At 50.2% G+C, this 19,800-nt stretch overlaps 1 protein-coding gene across 1 annotated transcript in view; it reads left to right on the top strand.

Moving 5' to 3' along the window:
- ko (Stork-head domain-containing protein knockout) overlaps window positions 1–19,800 on the top strand; it is a 408,043-nt gene that overhangs the window by 340,132 nt on the left and 48,111 nt on the right. The window contains exons 3-4 of the mRNA XM_065448057.1: window positions 910–1,255; window positions 7,481–7,704. Of these exons, the coding sequence (XP_065304129.1) occupies window positions 910–1,255; window positions 7,481–7,704 (570 nt within the window). The remainder of the gene's footprint in view (window positions 1–909; window positions 1,256–7,480; window positions 7,705–19,800) is intronic.

The following is a 19,800-nucleotide window of genomic DNA, read 5'->3' as shown; positions in this document are numbered from 1 at the left end:
GTTTTGTTTTCATTGCACCTTCTCCCCCTATGGGTGTCTTGCCGAAATGCATGCTACGTTTTATTTTTTACGGTGATATATTTTGCTCTATCACTACCCTAGCCTTTCGGGTTTCTGCCGAAATAGCCCTGAAGTACTTTCCGAGACGCGTATAAAAGAAAGCTGCGCAGCACTTTCCCTAGATTCACGTTGTGGACCTACAGATTACAAGTCGGAAGTGCTACATCTCGGGCGCTCCGCCGACACTTCCACAATCAATAATACAACACCTAAACAATGGTGGCTCCTCTAGCTTCTATGATAGGCTGACCCCACGTTCTTCAGTTGATCTATAAACCAACACCGAGGTGAAGCAATTCAAGCCAAGCTATCAGTAAGATCGGAAAGCTAAGAAGGAGAGAGGAGGACAAAATATTCTGTACCCCCACTTTATGACCGAGGAGTGCCACCTCCGCGAAATAGACACTGTGCTCTTATCGGTAGTAGATTTCTCCGCATGCATCTGCGAATGTTTATTCCAACCGACACTGCACGAAACCGATATGCTACACCAGAGAGAACATGCGCCTGAAGCACTGTGGTTCGCTAACGCTTGGCAACTGATCCATGAAACAACATCGAAATAACAACGTGGAGCAGATGCTGTAAATATCCGTAATATCACGAGGAGCCAGCGCCCGGGAATGTCAAGATCTATCATCTGGGGCCGGGTTACCCGTAATTCCTCGTTTAATTCTTTTCTCGCTAGCTTCTTGTAACAGTAAGCTTGAGCTGCTATTCGGGAACTGTACATACGTTACTACAGCTTAACTTTATCTCTATTGTCCATATAAAAATGAAGAAAATAGTAATAAAGTGCGGCGTTTAATTCCGAAACGACGCTCCCTTCTCTCTCCACACGTGTACCAGGTCGCGGCCCCGGACACTTTCCTGCAGACCTCCCCATCGCCGGTGCCCACCGAGCGGCCCATGCTGCTCACCAACGAAGAGGCCATCTCGCGGCTCCACGGAAGTCCAGCGCACACCACGGACGAGTCGGCGGCCGACGGGAGCACCCTGGAGCGCAGCGCCTCCATGCGCCTGCTGCGGACCCGCGCCGGCGCCTCCGACGAGGGACTCGCGGCGCCCGGCAGCCGCCTGAGTCGCAGCAGCTCGGTGCGCCTGTGCCGCTCGTCGCCCGCGCACGACGGACTCGTGCCCGCGACGCAGTCCACGGGAGCTGGCGGCAAGCGGCACCAGGACACCGGCGCGAAACGTGCGTCCCTCCTCGTTGTTCCTTCTGCGCGCACAGCGCGCACGGTGTGGCATCGTGCTTAGTGCAAACCGATCCGTACGCAGAGCTGAATGCCGAGTCAGGCGATGAGCGGAGTTTCTTCCTTCAAATCGCAATTTCTATCACGATTTCCTATCACAATTAACCCTCGATTAGCGACGCCTCATACCGAACTTTAGAGAAAAAAAGATTAAGACGCTTCATACGTTAGTAAAGACTTTCAACGCCTGTAATCTTGTAGCGTTTAAAGAATCTCAATAAAATTCGTAATACGAGGGTTGCTCCTCTATAAACACACGGACAACAGAAGTAGAAATGGACAGGACGCGCGCAGACGCACAACGGAATTTTATTGGGTGAAAGATGACATATATACATATATATATGCAATGATCAAAGTGACAGTAACCCCCGTATTACAGTAACCCCCGTATTACAAGATGAACTTCCACCCACTAGCCCAACTTTCCGCTCTATTGCAATATCAATAAACACTGACATTAAGAAAGATAGCCGGAACTAAATATTACGTGTGCTTATTTGCGAAATTTTGCCGTGACATTCCAAAGAACCACTGAAACCTTATATCTGGGTTTATGCGGGGTGGATACGGGGTTTCGCGGCTAGCGCCCCCCTGTCACACCGCGCGCAGCTCGGCGCCTAGCGAGCGCCAGCGCCGGAGGCAGCGTCCAGCGGCTCCTCGTTAAGGCGTTTTCGGCGAAGCGCGCGTATCGCGCCCGCGGTGCACTGCGGCCGGCCGGTGATCGCAGGTACAGGCGCGTTGACAAAAGCCCAGTCCCCTCCGCAACCGACAATTATCATCGCGCGTTCCCACCGCCTCCACCCCGCCGCGGCGTGACCGAATTCGCACGCGTTGCGGGCGTGCGCGCGCCTCTTGAGAACCGGACCAATGTTGTCCTGCGGAGCGTCCGTTCGGTGACGCGTGCAGCCGCCGTGCGTGCACGCGTGTACCAGCTTGTCGGAGCCGGAGCGGTGACAAGCCTATTGGACGCGCACTTCGCGGTCGCAGCCTATAAGCCAGCCGCGGCAATAGCGGCGGTCGGACCCGATTCTTTGCAGAGGTGGGTTATGCAAACGAGGCCGACGACGCGCAGCTCGAATTGCCCAGCGAGTGGTCACTGCTTGCTTTACCGGTCGTTCGCAGAGTCGTTTCACGAGCTGTTTCGAAATGGCGAGCGGCGTTCCAGTCTAACGGAGTCATGTTTCACGCTTGTTTAATGAGCTTGCCTCCCCCTTTTGCTGATTTTTTTTTTCTGCGCAAGGCCCGATAACGGCCGTCCAGGACGAGTTGCAAGCGCCGTCGTGTTTCTGTCGAGCTCGCTATGCAATTGTGTGTGCCATTTAGCAACGCGAGCTTGGCTAACCACAATGTCGCTGAGCACTATAGCGTACAGGAGGGAGGACGGAGGGTGGTGGAGGGTGGCGAACATTTGTTCTGTCAATTGACAAAAGTTTTGTCAATTCGGCCGCAGCTCCCATTTGCAAGCGGATAATGATGAGAAAAAAGTGAACAGAGAAGAATAATACAGCACTACAGGATGTTCGTTACCATCGAGGCAGTTAGACGTTGGGGAGGAGGGGGGGGGGGGGGGGTAACAGATGTTTAGAGTTGCAGGAAGGGATAGGGGGCACTGCGCAGTCAAGTAACTGCCTCTCAGCGAGGACACCGCAACCGCAGTGCACTGGGGAAGGGAAGGGGAGTTAAGTGGGGAGGAGTAGAGGGAGCTTGGGAGGTGGCACTCGTCAACAAAGCCTGGCAGGGCGCGCAGAACCTTGCGCTGGATTTTGGAGTCCGAGGGGTGCAGAATATCCTGCGAACGCAATTGCCAGCGTTGATGGGGTGAAAGTCGGATGGACTGTATAGATTCACGCTGTTTGGCCAGGAGCAAGCGCTCATTGTGTTACTTATTACAACCTTGCGCCTGAAAAGATGAACGGGGGCATGAAAGCTAAAGGAGATGCCAGATTGCTGTCGTTACAGATGTATACGCAGAAGTTCGATGTGCACTCCGCAGTTGCCTGCGACATCCGTGTCTGTTTACACAACGAGAAATGCCGTCAACAACCCCGATCGAGGCATCATTTCGATGGCGCTATACCGTGCATCAGTTACGGAGCACCATCTCACATTAGCCCAAAAGATTGAACGAATGGTTCACTTGAAGAAAGAGCGAGATAATAAACGTTCTTTTTCTTTTCTTTTCTTTCCCAGCCAGCTGTCTAGAGTCCATTCGCTCCAAAGCTCCAGTCGCGTTATTTTGATCTTCCTCGGCCTGATGACTGCGTGCGCGGCGGTATTTCTCGTCACGCGAAAAAGGGAGGTCGCTAATCGCAACTTAATGCCCGAGCGAAAGCTGGGTTACACAAATAACAGACACGAATCAGGTCCCGTTTCTTTTGTGTGTCTGTGTGCTTGTCCCGAGTTCGTGTCTGGAAGACGAGACTTCCAAATCGCCCCTTCCTTTCGCGGGACGAGCTGCGTGCGGAACGCTGCCTCTGTATAGCGGCCGCGCACGTTTGTATGCAGTGTGTGCGCAAAGTATTAGGTCCTTCGACAGTCGTGTGCGCTTGGATCGCTCGACCGCGCGCGCGCGCGCAGAGCCACACGAGTCGCGCCGACCCGGTCCTGACGTCTCGCCTGCAGGCACAACCGACGCCGTGACCACATCATAGTATGCGCGAAATTCCCCGTTAAGCCCCCCACGCTCCCCCACACTCTAAAAGCCGGCCTCAAGCTCGCAGAGCTTTTGAATTCGCGTATAAAGAGGGAACTTTTATGTAAGGAGATGGGTGATTCTGTCTTCCGCGGGTATAGGGTCCTCAGTCCAGGACTGCAGTGGTACGGTGAATATATATATATATATATATATATATATATATATATATATATATATATATATATATATATATATATATATATATATATATATATATATATATATATATATATATATATATAGAACGCCTTTAACATGGATGCTTTTATTATTTTAGTTATTGTTATTTTATTTATTTGTTATTTTTTGGTGACATGTCAGCAGCTGGTAGACAAGTGCCCCACAGTTCTCGGAATGTTTCTGTTCTCTTTGTTATTCCTCTGTCGAAAGAGCCATCCCGTCGCTGCAGGAGCCCTTTCTATTTACGTTAGAAACATCGACACGGACGCTCATCTCGCTTCCGCGCAATTAAAGTGAAGCTGACTTGGCCCGAGAATTATCGCCGTAGTTCAATCGAAGTTGCAGAAGCCGAAAAGAAATCTGCCTGACAGCACAGCATATTATTGCTGTCTGCAAAGGGGAGTCTCCGATTAATTATTAAGTCGATAACGTTAAAGGTCCCGTGTCGCAGAGAACCCGGCGTCGGCGTCCGGCGTCGGCGTCCTGTGAGCGAAGGTTCCCTTATATATTTAAGTATATGTACGTGCCACGTTTGGCTATATGACATGCGGTATATCCAGGTTATATAAATTGCCACACCATTCTATCACTAAGGTTGCCCATACCTTGTCTCACATTCTTGACAAATTTATTCCTTGGAATTTTGAGAATAACAGCCCACAAACAAATGTCATGAAACAAAACATCGACACAGCACTCCTTTTATGTTAAATCTTCTCAGACTGAAATAATAAAGGTGCAAAACAATAAGAGAAACCTGAACATGATGTAAATTTTCTTGGCGCGGCTGTGCACAACCTCCGGGATTCGCCCACGCAAGAGGCCGCGTTTCTATCAGAAAGCTCGCCTTCGTGCATAGCGTTCGTCGCCAGCGTTTCCCGGTAAACATTACAGTTACGTAAGCTGCAGCTGATGGGAAGCGTGAGAAGCAGTCAGGGATCTTTGAATGCTATCGCTTTCCACTCTTAAAGGCGAACCTTAAGCGTCCTCCAATATTTTTTTTTTCTCGAAGCAGTGAAGCGGCGGCATGACAAAAAGAAATTATCGATTGCCTTGCTGTCATTACAGAAAAACAATTCACAAAGATGAGGGTCACACTTGTGCAGATAGATGTTCAGGGCGGGAATGCGGCAATGGAGGTTAAGTTTAGTCAAATGTACTTCGAGCATCCGTGTATTGCGAAATTCACTATTGGAGACTATATAAGAGGTTCCGATACTCGGGAGAAGCATTAAATATACAAGGTCAGACAGCACATAATTAACTGCGCGCCTCCGGGATTTAGCCGCAGTGAGGTGTATGTTGACAATGCTATACAGCAGGAAGGACAGTGCCGCAAAGAGACGCCCTGGCCGCTGAGTCGACAGACTCATTCAAAAACAAACCTTTGTGGCCAGACACCCAAAATAACGGAACAGACTGCAATTGACAAGGGACTAATCGAAGTAATAGCCGTAATACAGGGGTGATTCTTCTCTAGACGCGGAAAAGAAAGAGCACAGTGGTAAAGACTCTGTAGCATTAGCAGCTACTATAGTTGAAAGACTAACTTTTCACAGGGCGAGAAATATTGCTACGAACTAAAAAAATGCGTACTTAATACCTGTAGTTGACGTCTACTTAATGCGCGAAGCATTCGTGATTTGTAGAGAATGGTTGTATGAATAGTGTAACTGTTGTGTAGCGATCAATTATGTAGATATTGTATATAATAAATAGGACGGAATGGCAAACTAGAATGTTGAGTGCGAGCTAAAACCCAATGACATATACCCAGTCGCTCCAACGCACATATATACCCTGTGCAGACACCCAGCGGCACATAACCAACGGAACATACCGTTATACATACCCAGTGTTGCGGCTCGAGGTGGCGTTTGGGCCAGGAATCCACCAAGCCCATCGACGAGTACAACCGGTAGTAGGAATGAAGGAAAAAGGGTTCATTTTACATTATTTACACTAGCTCCTGTTACGGAAGCCCACTCCATGCAGGAGCATATTAAACGTCCGAGTTCATATCAGGACATGTAAGCACCACCTGCGCCAAAGGTCTCCGCTTTTCATGCCGTCGTCTTCCTCAGGCGACTACACAATGTGATGACTGTATCGCGGCCAATCACAATAGTCGAATCGGTCGCAATATCCTGCCAATCATACTGCACCGTTCCGCCTAACTTCGCCTCCGATGTTGCACTTCGCCCCCGCATATTTACCAACCAGGGAATCCGAGGTCGAAGCTGTTCTCCCGGTAGCATTCGACGTTGGCCCTTTTCGTCATTAGTTCAGGTTGTCAGGTTCCCGTACAGGGGTCTTTTGTTGACACGTCAACAGTTGCCGTCAATGCTGCGTTGACTTCTGGATAGGCGCTGATGAATGGGTGGAGTTGCCTCGTGGTAAACGTCTAATTGATTCCCTTGGCCATGTTGAGACATAACACCAGTCGCCCCTTCGGCACATGGTTTTAGACAGCACTATAACCGGGATCGGCCCACCAAAACGGTGGTGACGTACGCCGCCCGCCCACCAGCAAAAAAAGTGGCTGCACTCGGAGAAGAATACTTATCATTAAAGTTAGCGCAGGTCCGACACCTGTGTCCGGACCGAGAGATCGCGAAGCTTTCGAAGCGTTTGCGCGAACAATGTTGCCCGACGCTGATGCCTGACCTTGTTTTCTGCATAGCGCTCATGTTCTCTTTCGACTCAGTTCCGCTTCTTCGCTTGTTCTGAAGTCTGCCTAGGCATCTCAGGTGATCTCGCCTCACCAAAAGTCAGATTTATACCGCCAGAGGGCTCGTAATCGCTTCCATGTCAGCGTGTTGCTTGGCGGGATTGATATTCTGATGCTTGAGTGTAGCGTTTTGGCGCGATGTATGCGCTGTGTGCGCTGTGCTTGAGAGACGCCTGACTTCCATGTAAGCGCGTTACTTGGCATGGTTGCTGCGTTGATACTTCAGTGTTTTTGTATGTGTTGTGCTCGAGAGGCACCAGGCATCTGACAAGTATGTAATGAAAGGTTCACTTTAATAATACGCACAAAATTGTCCAGTTAACAAAAGAAAAAAAAAGGTACCACAACACGAGCGCCCGTGTGGGTTTTTGGGTGCTTGTGCGTTGGTCAGTCCTGCGCTGCATCTCATAGCGTGATACTGAAATAGTAGATGGTGGACGCCGAATAGTATATATATAACCCCTCCCCCCTCCCCCCCTTGTTTCCGGCAAAACTCCCGAGTGCACTAATGACTCCGGAGGCCCGAATTTCCACTCAAAATTGTGTTTTCGCGCGCAGGCGACGGGAAGTCGTCCATGTTCAGCCGCTGGTTCCGGCGCAGCCGATCCGAGAAGCGTTCCTCGGGCGAGTGCAAGAAGCAGCTGTCCAGCTTCTCGGCGCAGTTCCCACCGCTCGAGTGGAGCGACCCGGACTACGCGCGATTCCACTCGCGCGCCACGCAGACCAGCGCCGCCGTCGTCACTCAGCAGCAGGACACGCACCCATACGCCGCCCTGCTCAAGGTAAGCGTTGGACGTGTCCTTGTGCCAGCAGCGTGTAGAGCTGGTGGCTTCTAGGTCGACGCGGTTGACCCTTTCAGCCAGCGGGGGCTAATATTTCGCTGCGTGGTCTTCGCGACAAGTCCACTCGGCCAACGTTACGCAGGGCTGGGCTCAACAGCGGGCTCTTGTTCACTTCTAATTCGTTCTTTGGCAGAGGGCATGCGATGTGCTGCAAGAATAGACTCGGAGACGCCGCCATTAGCACAACGGCGTGCTCTGGATGCAAGGTTGGTAGCGATCGTAGCTCTTGCGCACGTACTCCATACTGCTCCATACCATCGCGCATCCCTCTCTCCCCTTTCTGCAAGTTAAGCGCGCCGGCTGTCCCCTTTGCCTCTAGCGAGGGCAGTGGCAGCGGCCGTGTCTTTCTAGCAGCTGCGATGGAATTAAGTCTCATCGCAGCTGCTACCCGCCTAGTGGCGCTGCAAAACAGTGCCACATGGAACTTGCTTCGCAGGGCAAGACGCTGATGGCGAGGAAGGCGTTCTGACCTCGCCTGTTCCGCTCCGTCTGCACTTGCTTTGACAATGTGACTACACGAAGGTGTGTAGCGCGAAGTGGTAACAACGGAACGACAAGAGACACGGACAAGAGCTCGTCGCTTACTCTTGTCCTGTAGTTAGCGCTTCGCGCCTATGCCCTTTTGCAACATATATGTTGCAAAAGGGCATAGTTGGTATCAAAAGGGCATAGTTGGTATCCATTATAATGGATACCAACTATCGCCCAATCTGTCAACCCTTTTAAATGTGACTATGACTATACCACGGTTGGAGACTGCGTAGTCTTGCCAAAATGTTTCTTGCACGCCGACATGCGGTGTCGCTGTAGTTGACCTGTGAATGTGAAATGAGATAGCGTGCGATTTTTCGCCTGACATGAGCAATGAGCAAACATGAGCAAATTCGGCTGAACATGAGCTGGAGGTAGTTGCATAATAAAGCTTTAAAGTACCGAAACTGTAATAAGCGCAGTTGTCTGCCCTTATTTTTCAATCTGCAATTATTATATTCATAGATTCTTTGTCCATGCATTCGTGGCAAATTATTCAACCAATCTTCGCCCAAACAATTGTTCATGAAAATGGTAATAAATGAACGATGTATCAATGCACATAAGATGAAACCAATGTGTTATTTAATATCACATACCTGCCGAATGGCATCTTTTACGGCAAGCTGCAGGCTGTGGGCGGCACAGCCAAATCGAAATTGCTCCAACTGATGGAACTCGCTGAAAAGCTACTTGGTTAAGCGTTCAGGGTAGTCGTCGAAATTGTCATCATCATCGTCCTCTTCAGTCTCCCACCGGGTAAATGAAAATGCTTTTATCATTAATGAAGCGTTATCTGCCACCCCGCGAAGGGCCTGGAAAATGAAATAAAAACAGTTAACGGAGTCCAAATAGTACGAAAGTACATATTTCGCCCTGTCAGCGATGTTCCACTGCAGCAACACTGCGTCGTACTCGGAGCGGATCTGAGCAGCTGTGTGGCTTCCCGTCAGGCGAGTGAAACTGAGGAGGTACGTGTGAGCCGTGAAGTCGCCGTCCACGAATGTTGCTTCGACAGCCAGGAAGCGCTCCGTAGACTGCGAGGTCCACGCGCCTAGTGCGATACAGACGTACTCTGCTCCCGCCAAAGACGATTATATTTTGGTCTGCGGCGCTGATATTTTCCCTGGCAGGAACTTCTCTCTGAGGTCATCCCGCGATGTCAACTTGTTGCCCGGGACGGCGACCTGAATTTGAAAGAATACAAAGCTGTTTCTTTGAAGAAAGGTGGCTTATAATATTGTCAAACTTGCCGTTACGAATTGTTTGAATCCCTCCCTGTCGACAACGTGAAAGGGCTCCGTGTCAGTGCAAATCATGTTGATTATGGCGCCATCAAGAGCAGCCTTTCGATGAACAGGCACAGAGCTGCACTCAGCGGTGAAGGCCGACGTTATCTTCGGCTGGCTTGCCAGCCCCTTCTCTTGTTGCGTGCACTCACGTTCGTGCTTTCTTTTTAGGTGCAGAATCAAATTATATGAAACTCAGCATGTATAGTTTCGGAGTAAAGCTTGCTGCGTGTAGCTTGTTTGTTTTCTTCGCGGGTAATTTCAAAAAAATGTTCCCAATGTGCCATGTTGGCGGTCTTACTGCGTGCGTGAGCCGCTGGGCGCAGGAGCCAGTGTGGCACTGCGTTATGGAAGTTCTTTTTATTTGCAATAGAACAGAGCTCCCTAAAACAAAGCGAACGTGGGTTTTCTTCGTCGCGTCGGGGCTCGGGGAGGTGCCGCCGTGGCCTCAGTTACGTGGGCTCTCCTGCTTCGGCTGGCTTCGCGAACCAATGCTTTCAATATTATCTGTCTCTCTGTATGGAGGGAGAGGGCACACGGTTCATCGTGTACGAGTGTGTGCTGCGCTGACCTGCAGACCTTCTTCGACAGAGTTTCGGGCAAAGGCGTCCGGGTGTCTAGACAGGAGGGACACTATTGCAAAAGGGTTGGGAGAGGGGTGGCGGGGAGTACGAGGTGAGACGATGCGCAAGCTGGTGTGCGAAAGCTTGCAGTAAACACAAGCATCGCGTCAGCGTCAATACGCATCCCATCTTAGAGAAGCGGTTTTTTCGAATATGCGTCCGAGTCGCCGATGGCGACAGAAGCAAAATCAAAGAAGTGAAGGGCGCGGAGAAAGCAGGTGGCCGGGGCAAAGGCGCCACCGAGGTAAAAAAAATAAAAATCACAAGGCGTAGGCAGAGGGGAGTATGCCGCCGCCGTAGTTCCGCACGACAGATACCAACGGCATAGAACCGCGGTTACGCGAGGAATCGAGACAAACTTCGGAGCAACTCAGTCTATAAGGACAGAATTGTAGTAGGCGCGTTGCTTATAAGTGTACCGTACTAGTAATCAGCCAAGCCATATTAAAGATACTGCTTTATTTTTAAATTTGAGCCTCTGACTTACTAATGTTGGAACCTGGGCTGGTTGATTCTTCGGCATATCTTGACGAAAAACGGCGCGTAAACGAAAAAGCGATTTGTTTTCGAAAAAAGACGTAATTACATTCCCATTCCATCCCTCCAAGCTTTGTCGCCATTCCATTCCCATTCCATTCCGGGGTCGCTGAAAGGTGGAATGATTCCGGATTCATTCCAATTCTGGAGTGGTATCTCCGCAACACTGGTCTGTTCTTCACTTCCTATTTTAATGTTCATTCATTCATTTCATTCATTCATTCATTCATTCATTCATTCATTCATTCATTCATTCATTCATTCATTCATTCATTCATTTTCGCGTACTTGTGCCGAAATAAGGACACTGCTCGTTTCGTCCCGATGTCACATGCCCATGGCTTTCCCTTTAATCGCGAACACTCACTTCCTGCACCCAGCGACTTGAGCGTGTACACTGCGAGGGCACTGCCGTGCACGACTTCAGCTCCTATTGCTTTGGCGCCGCTTACCGCATCTATATTGGGCGACTGACAACAACCACGCTCGCACGCTGGTCCAGTGCCCGTGGTTCACGCGAGCAGTGTACACGTGATGGGAAAGTGCCCTCGGCGACCGACGCTAACCGCGCGCGCACCGCGGGCGGTCACGCAGAACTGAGAGGCTGCCGGTCGTTCAGTGGGAACTTCCCGACGAGCCGCATAGAGGCGCGTGTCGCGCGTCGCTCTATAACCAACAGCGTCGCAGCGGTTTCCTTGATCTCGCGCCGACGCTAATTAAGCGACTCGAAAAGCCGAGTCTGCCATTGTTCGGAGCCATGCGTGAACGCCGGGTCGACGGGCATGGGCCTTCCCTCGTTGACCTTGACCTTTCCCAACCCGAGTGCATATACGTGCACGCACACAGGCGCGCTGTCGGGCGACTAATTGAGGGAGCGCGGCCTTTTGATTTACACTGCGCGAGCCCCGGCGCCCTGTTTGGCTTTGTCTTTCCGAAGCGCGTTCATTTATTCTCCCGTGTAGTCATTAGCCGGTGCCGTATAATTGTAAGCCATCCGTGTGGCTTCTGCGTGGTGACGAACGAACGCTTCGCGGCGGCGCTGCAGCTATTAGCGGTGCACTCTGAAAGGTCCGTATCTAGGGCTCGAGTGTCGCGTGGGTTTAGTGCTCCTACAGTTGGTTTTCCCACTTCAGCCTGCATCACGCCATTGCACTTATTAAGCCATTGAAAAAAAAAACAACGTGATGACGTCGAGGCACGGCTATAGCTTCGAGGGCGTGCTCCGGCACGCCTAAATAGAGGCGGCCAAATTGGATCACGTGCGTGCGCTCTCGCGAGCAACCGTACTTAGCATTATAATGCGTCGCTTCCACCACGCGGGAAACGGGCCTCGTCTTCTTGATACTGCAGTGGGGTGCAGTGTTTATCCTATCCTGTAAGCCGGCCGCTTGTGTACACCGGCGGCGTGATTGAGGCCAGAGAGCTTCGAACGCTTTGTGAAACGAGGAAAAGTGGCTCACTGCCCACTGAACGCTCTGGCGGGAAAGCGAGCCGCTGTGCGCGCCCTGTCAGCGAGGATGCTGCCTTGGATGTTGCGTTGCCTCGAGCCCATCGGCACGGTATCGGGTGCGAACGAGCGCTAGGTGCGCTCGATGCAGGAAGTGCGTCCTTGCGCACTGTTGTGCCGCACGTACCGTTCTTGCATAGCGTTACCGCGGCACGTTGTCGCCTGGTCAGGTGCCACTGCAGTCGCCTGGTTGGAACGTTAATAGCAGAGTGCTAAGGTTGTGCTATAGAAAGTTTTAGTGCCGCTGTATGTACTGTTTATTACCGCCTCTTCCCGAAGCAATCCGCGGCATGGCATGGCTGGCGCATGCGCGCAGCAGTCACCTGGCTGACTCTGCATATAATATTGTTGGCTGACAGGTTTCAACGCCCTGAGAGACGCGGAGGGCGACGCATCACTTTTTTTCACGTGGGGAGCTTTGACGTGCACCCAAATAACCACCGTAACGCGCGCGTTGTTGCACTTCGGTTCCATCGGAATCCGCGACCAGGAATCGAAGCCGCGGCCTTGTGCTGAGCAGCAGAACGCAATATACCCACTGAGCCAACACAATCGGGATGGGTAGTGATGGTAACGGCAACAGTATAAAGGCTACGCTGTAGTGTAGTACTTTTCGAGCTAAGCTGGTGTGGACCAGCCGAGTGGCCGTTCGTCACGGAAAGCGTATCGCACAGCTTCAGCGTCCTCGGATTATTTGGGTAACTTGAGGTTTCGCGCACCCAAAGTTAGGGTATGCAAACCTCTGGGCGTGCAGAAGAACGCAAGCGAACGTGTGGCTTTAGGTGTACGCAAAGGCGCTTGCTTGCGCTATTTCTAAAACATGTCGCTTCAGGTGGGCACAGCCATCTTCGGAAGGAACGAAGCGATTATTTTAAGAGAATGAGCATCACTGAGTCCTGCTATAGTCGTGTCGCGCTCGCTGAACTCTTGGCACTGTAGAACGTAGTAGAAATTTCGAGCAGTGCAGGCGTATACTGGGAGGCTGCGTAGACACCTCGCAACCAGTTGACGTTATATCCAAGCAGTGAGTTTGTTTCTTTTTGACAAAAGCTGCACGTGTGTTCGAATGGTCGCGGTTAAGCGAAGCCTCCTACTGCTGCTGTTGGTCGCATTATTTTTTAGTAAGCCTTCGCTTCTTTATTTGTTTATATATCTGGCGATGTACTTTTTTTTTCTGACGTTGTTGCTATGTTTCTGAAAAGCGAATAATGTGTCGCGTGGATAAGAAGCAGACGAAAATAAATCGGAGCAATGTGATACAGTAAGCAGACAAATTTTTCGACTTCCAGGAACTAACTTTTTTTTTATGTTCGTTCGTCAAAACTTTACTGATAATATTAGGAGAAACTGTGATATTACGTCGAGTTTCTTGCGACGGAGTGAATGGGACTGATGTCTGCTTGGAGAATGGCAGCAGCTGCTCTAAGCAAAAAAAAATGCACAAAAAATTTCGAAAGTGGGGAGAATCGGACGAGAGGGAGGAGGGACCTATACTACTGCGATGTGAAAGACTAAAACTCTTAGTGTGAAAATAACTTCGCGGTGTTGTGGAACGTATACGTCGCCGGCACTCTCCTTCCATCGCCACAATCTCTTCTCTTTGTTCTCAGGTTTTGCTGCTAATTGTCGCATGATTTCTTTTCTTTTCTTTTTCAACTATCGCTCTTTGCGTAGTAACTGGGAGCTTCGTCTGCACGCTCTCTTCGTCGATGAATATTTCTCTAATGTATTGCTGTCAAGTAAACGTTTGAGCCCTTGCGTTTGAAGGCAGAAGAATACAAAGGAAAAGAAAGCAACCGTAAATTCAGCACTCTGTTCGAGGAACAAGGAAATAGAAAAGAAAGCTATTCACCTTGCGGAGCACTCGCCCTCGTCCGAACTATCTTCGCTTTCGTGCGGCACGGCACAAAAGTGCGCGCAGCTTTGGAGGGATTAAGTCTGACCGCAGCCGAAGAAAAGAAAAAATTACTTCGAAGCGAAAAAAATAAAGAAGAAGAATGAAGGAGGCGGCGCCAGTGCGGCCTGCCGGCCGTTTTGCTTCACTTGGCGAGTGCCGATTCCCCAAGCGCGCTACCTCCGTGACTTGTTTCAATTACGCGGCGGCAAGTCGCGATGCCGATCAGTGCGCACGTCTCATATTTCAGCTGGAAAGGACTACGAGGGGGAAGCGGGGTGGTGGAGTAGAGGGAGTGAGGGTTGGGGGCAGGGTCGCGTGGTATGTACAAGACTGCTCGGAAGATAACCTCATTCCATCGTGGCGGTCCAAGTGCAGAGACATGCAGCGAGTCGAATTTTTTTTTTCCGATGTCGCATGCTTCGTAGCCCACCGACTGCGCCGATAGGCACTTTATACAAACGCACGGAGCGCCATCTCTGCGTCTTTAGTGCCATCGCCCTGTATAGTCTATACGACTGTCCGGTGACAGCGTGTATAAGCGAGCAGCCCCTGTGCTGTATGCGTGGCACGAAGTCACTCCGCTCGGAGAATGCTTGCCGCAGAAGCGAGCCCCTCTGTGAAGGTTTCGTATATACGTGCCTAAAGATGTTTACTTAGTAGTGTGCGCGGCTACCAGGATTTCTTCATCCATCCCCGTTGTTGTGACGACACCGAGAGGGAGGCGGGGTGCAATTCTTGTCACTCTTTTATATATCCTGTTTTAGCCAAAGTAGTAGCGCTTTTCTATCGCCGCATAATACTTCCCGTGCCACATATAGCACTTGCACCCATGTCTCGCATTTCATTTGAGATCTATGCATCGACGACATTACGTTCTTGTGGGTCTTTGACTGACCGCAACAAACATTGATGACACACCACACGACGACTTGTTCAGGCTCTTGGTCACCTTTATTCTCAGTCTCTCGGTGGCGTGTTTGTAGCGACCACGCAGCACTTGTATAGTGACTACGCCCAATGTCCTTCACCTAAGCGCCTGGTGGTGACGACGATGGTTATCGTCACCGGCTGCCATGCAGTCGCGGTCGACGGTATAGTGTGTCGGTCTCGCCTACGGAGATGCGCGCGGCGAGCACGCTGTTCTGGACGGGAGCAGTATGGAATTTTACGTCCCTACGATACACGTGCACTATGAGGGATGTCATGCTGAATGACTGCGCATTAACGTATGCCACGTGGTGTGCCTGAACCTCCACTGATGCCCCATCACTCGGCTGCTTCTGCAAAATGCTTCGATAGTATGCGTAGTCGGCGGCCGGGAGCCGAATGGCAGACCTCTTGCGTGTCTCAGTCATCGCTGCTGTGCTGGCTGGTCGAATGCGCGCACTGGTATGGCTCCGACACTTGGCAACTATCACTGGTCTCGAAACAACACTTACTAGGTGACAGAAGGCTCGTGCGCTTTTAGCCGTGACCTCACTCCGGAAGGCGAGAGCCCTTATTGACAGCCTACTGTGGATGCGTTCTACACGTAGTGCCATAATATTCCTTGCAAATTATGATTTTCCATAGGCTCTATACTTTCGCAAGTGCGTCACTGCTCGAAGAGACCAGGCCTTCTATTACTACCATGGAGGTGTTTTTGCTTCGAGAAGACGGGCGCTTAAGGTGCAAAAATTCTAGGAATATTTATGGTGGCCTGCAGTAGAATTGTTATAGGCAATAGGCCGCGCGTATATATTTTCGTGTGAGTTCTCTCTGGCTACTGCCACTCCGCTTTGTTTGTCATAGTCGCACCACCACCCGGTTACTCGATCGTGAACAACGTCCAGCACACGGCGCTCACATCGCATCCGCCTTCGGGAAACGTGAGATCCTCTCAGCGCGTTACGGTGCATCCGATGTCCCACTAGTGCAACCTCGAGCGCAACTCTCATACACGGGAGAGTCATGGCGCATCAATTACGTTATTTATTTATTTATTTATTTATTTATTTATTTATTTATCTATTTATTTACGCACCCACACACGCACATGCGCATGCACATGCACACACGCACGCACGCACGCACGCTGTATCAATATGCCTGCATCGCGGTTACGAGTGTACGAACAGTGCTCACGGAAGCGGGGTTTCTCCCCACAAAGATCGCCATAGCAGAGAAGCCAGCTTTGACGGAGAGCCGAGATATAAATAGATGTGTTGCGGCTTTCCGCTAGTGCCCATGCACATACCGTTTCTTACCATTACCATAAAACAGTGGAGAAACTGCCATTTCTTGCTTCATAACTGGATCTCAGGTCCGTGAAGAACACAGCACCGTGCTCAATGCCCTCGGATTTCAGCTCGTCTTCTCTCTCGTCTTTGCTGCTAGCGATGAAACAAGTAGCATATTTAAGTTCCCTATTCGATACGCCCTGTGAGCGCATTTATAGAAACTAAAATGACCACGTCGCTCGTGAGTCCACTTGACCGTAACGCAATCATACGTCGTGGTCGTATTCCTTCATTTCCCGAAAGGCAGACGGGTACTTTATAGCATTCTTCTGCCGCACTTTAAGTTTAACGTTGCCACATGCGGTGACCGCATGTTCTTTTGTAAAGTGAGTGGCACCTATCGCTGGTCTTGCGTGGTAATGGATCTCGACCCACTAGCTTGAAGTGACAAAAAAAAAAAACATCACCGAAACGCGTTTATTTCCGCAACGGCATTGTCGTCGGTAGCGAGTGCGCACGAAGCTACTGCACAAAGTCAGCAAGTGCTTCCTCAAGCTGCGCATTCATTGCACGACACCCACGAAATGACGTTTTACGTGGGTTGCCCGCCAATATCGCACGCTTTTTTTCATGAACGCCAAATTGGCGCTGAGCGGCCATGTTGCCGTTCGCTTCGGCGAAGTCTACCTCTATCTTGAACGCAGTCGGCAACTGTTTCTGCCGGAGGCTACTAATCGCTCACCAGACCAAAAATATAATAAAAGAAATATCACGCGCGAAGTCTATCGGAAGAGCGCACACAAGAAGACACAGCGACAAGAAAAAGAAAACAGAACGAGTGCCAGCAATCACATTTGGATAATGTTTCTGCTTTCGCTGTGGGTTCGCCAACATGCACGGGTTGACAGATGTCGACTCATATTCTGCTAAAGACCGCTGTATACGCCGAAACGTGTCTTTAGCTTGATTTTTTTTTCAAGAGAATACTTCGACTTATCTTCTGGTTTTTACGGCAGGAATTTGGTTATCGGTAAAAATTGACTACATTGCATTCTAAAGGCGATCAAGATTGAACTTTAATTTGAGAAATTTCGCGAGCTTTTACCGAACCCAATGAGGCCCAAAGGCCAAAAACAAAGAAAAGAAAAAGAAAAAGACGTATTGTCATTGGGGATTCGGCGCGAAATTCAAGAAATCGAACTTTGACCTTCCTTTTCTTTTCTAATCAACCTATCATCGCGAAATTAACAAAAATAGAATTACGGAAGAATACTTTATCCGTATAACGTGACTTGGTGTTTCTCGTTAGTGACCATCGAAGCACCTTACGGGCGGCAGAAAAATTAAGTAAGGTGATGAAATTAGTAAATTTGCAGGCCAACTTGGGATCAGCTAGCGCAAGACAGGGGCAATTAGAGATCGCTGGGGGAGGCCTTCGTCCTGCAGTGAACACAAAAATATCATCATCATCATAATCATCATCATAATCATCATCATTCGCGTTACTATACGCATATATAGTCACGTCTTAGTTATGGTAGCGAGATTTTCCCAATAGACTAGAGATTTCGTGCGTATTACCGAGCGAGAAATGTTTTAGAATTTTCGGTTCGAGTGGTGCTTTCTGCAAACCGATCGTCGGTAGAATATTCGCAATCGAGGCTACGCACATGTTCTAGCGAGGAAGGGAGACTTAGTTTCCCAAGGCGTTTTCTTGAACTGCCATTTTACTGATATAATCACGCAAGTCTGATCAATACTGACCATTTTTAAATGTCGTTGCGTGCTGACAAGTAGTCCTTTCCCGAAATGCAGCATAAGGCGCACGATGTCCACACGTTCGCAAAATGTCCGACGGGTCACATCGCCGGCACGCCGAAATGTTCAGCGGTACTAAACGTCCACTGTTGGACATTCCGTCTCGTTGGACATTCGGACTCGTTGGACATTCGCGCCGCAAGTGGGTGATATATATACGCCCCCTCGGAATCCCAGGCGTGCAGCAAAGTGAGAAGCATGCGTGTACCCATCCGTCTGTCGGCACTTGCTAGCAAGAAAAATTGCGGTTGAATGGCACAGGCTGCTGCACACGCAAGCAGCGTCGTGTATATTTTCTCTGTTATCTTACATGTCTGGTATGTACAGGTTCGCTCACTCTAAGTACGAACACGGCGCAGCGCGGCCGCGCCGTGTGTGCTGGCGCTCCGCCGAGCGCGGCCACGCTGCGCAGCGTTCGCACTAAGAGTGGGCGAACCCGCACATACCATAGTTTCGTTTCTTCATTGCACGTGACTCGTTTTGTGGAGAGCGCCAATGTCGCATTTCACTGAGGTATAGGCAGAACGTGCTGAGAAGGTTCGTTATGCTTCGACAAAGTGTGCAACTCCTGGAAGCAGAAAACCTGACAGACCTGTACCCTGATCGGTCCTGATTCGATATGAACACGCCTGAACAACATACGCGAACCGACATGAACAGACTGAACTGACACGCGGCCGCATCCTGGTGTGCGACAAGCCACGCGTGACGATAACGCGTGCCATCGCTGCGCCGCTTGGCTACAGCTGAGGTTCGCTTGGCCTAGGCAAGCGCCGTTGATAACGCGGAGTCGCAAAAAAAAAAAAAACGAAGACGAGAAGACCGAGTAGCGGTGGACTGGTCATCTGGCTATACCACTGCTCGAAGCAAAATACCCCGTACCGGTGGCTATCGCTTGATGTCTCGAACTGTGCACAACTTGTGAGCTCAGAACACGTCTTCATTAAGGGGGACGGTATGGTCGCGGGCAATAAATTAGCTACCACGGTAGCCACTCAAACGCTCGAAAGTATAAGGTATGCATGCATCTTCAAAGAAGCAATGGGCACAGTCTACTGAGTGCGTGCCTGCATACTTGCAGTACGTCTCACAGTTGCAGGCAATATGCGCTGGGACCACGAGACATTGCGCCTTTCTTCTTTTTTTTTCACCGTCAACGTTTCACCGCCAACTTGTTCTATAAACTTTCACTCACGAGAGCTCGTATCCAAGACATTTAAATATGCGTTACGTTGTGGAAGCACGTACACGTGAAACGACGTGAGTAGGCCTTGAACATCGTTCCTCATATCGTCCCTTGAACTTCGCCGCACTCAGGACTGACTCCGCGCGACACTCTATTAAGTTGCCATAGATACGCAACGTGCCCGAAGTTTGCGACGTCCGTAGGGGAGCGAATACCTATAGCTGATAGCCGCAGCGAATTCCTAATTTGCGCAATCAAGGTCCAGGCCAATTTTAGCCACGAAGGACACGCCAGGCTGCTTAGATGGCAATTTTTACGAGCCATGTGCTACTTATTTTTCGCATCCTTCCCACTCTCTCTCTTTCTTTCTTTCTTTCTTTCTTTCTTTCTTTCACTGGATACGAGCGCGACGTTTGGGACAGAGCACTC

Source organism: Dermacentor albipictus, chromosome 1, assembly GCF_038994185.2.
Source record: "Dermacentor albipictus isolate Rhodes 1998 colony chromosome 1, USDA_Dalb.pri_finalv2, whole genome shotgun sequence".
In the NCBI taxonomy this organism is placed as follows: domain Eukaryota; kingdom Metazoa; phylum Arthropoda; class Arachnida; order Ixodida; family Ixodidae; genus Dermacentor; species Dermacentor albipictus.
The sequence above is the reverse complement of the archived record's forward strand: the minus strand, read 5'-3'. Positions and strand labels throughout refer to the sequence as shown.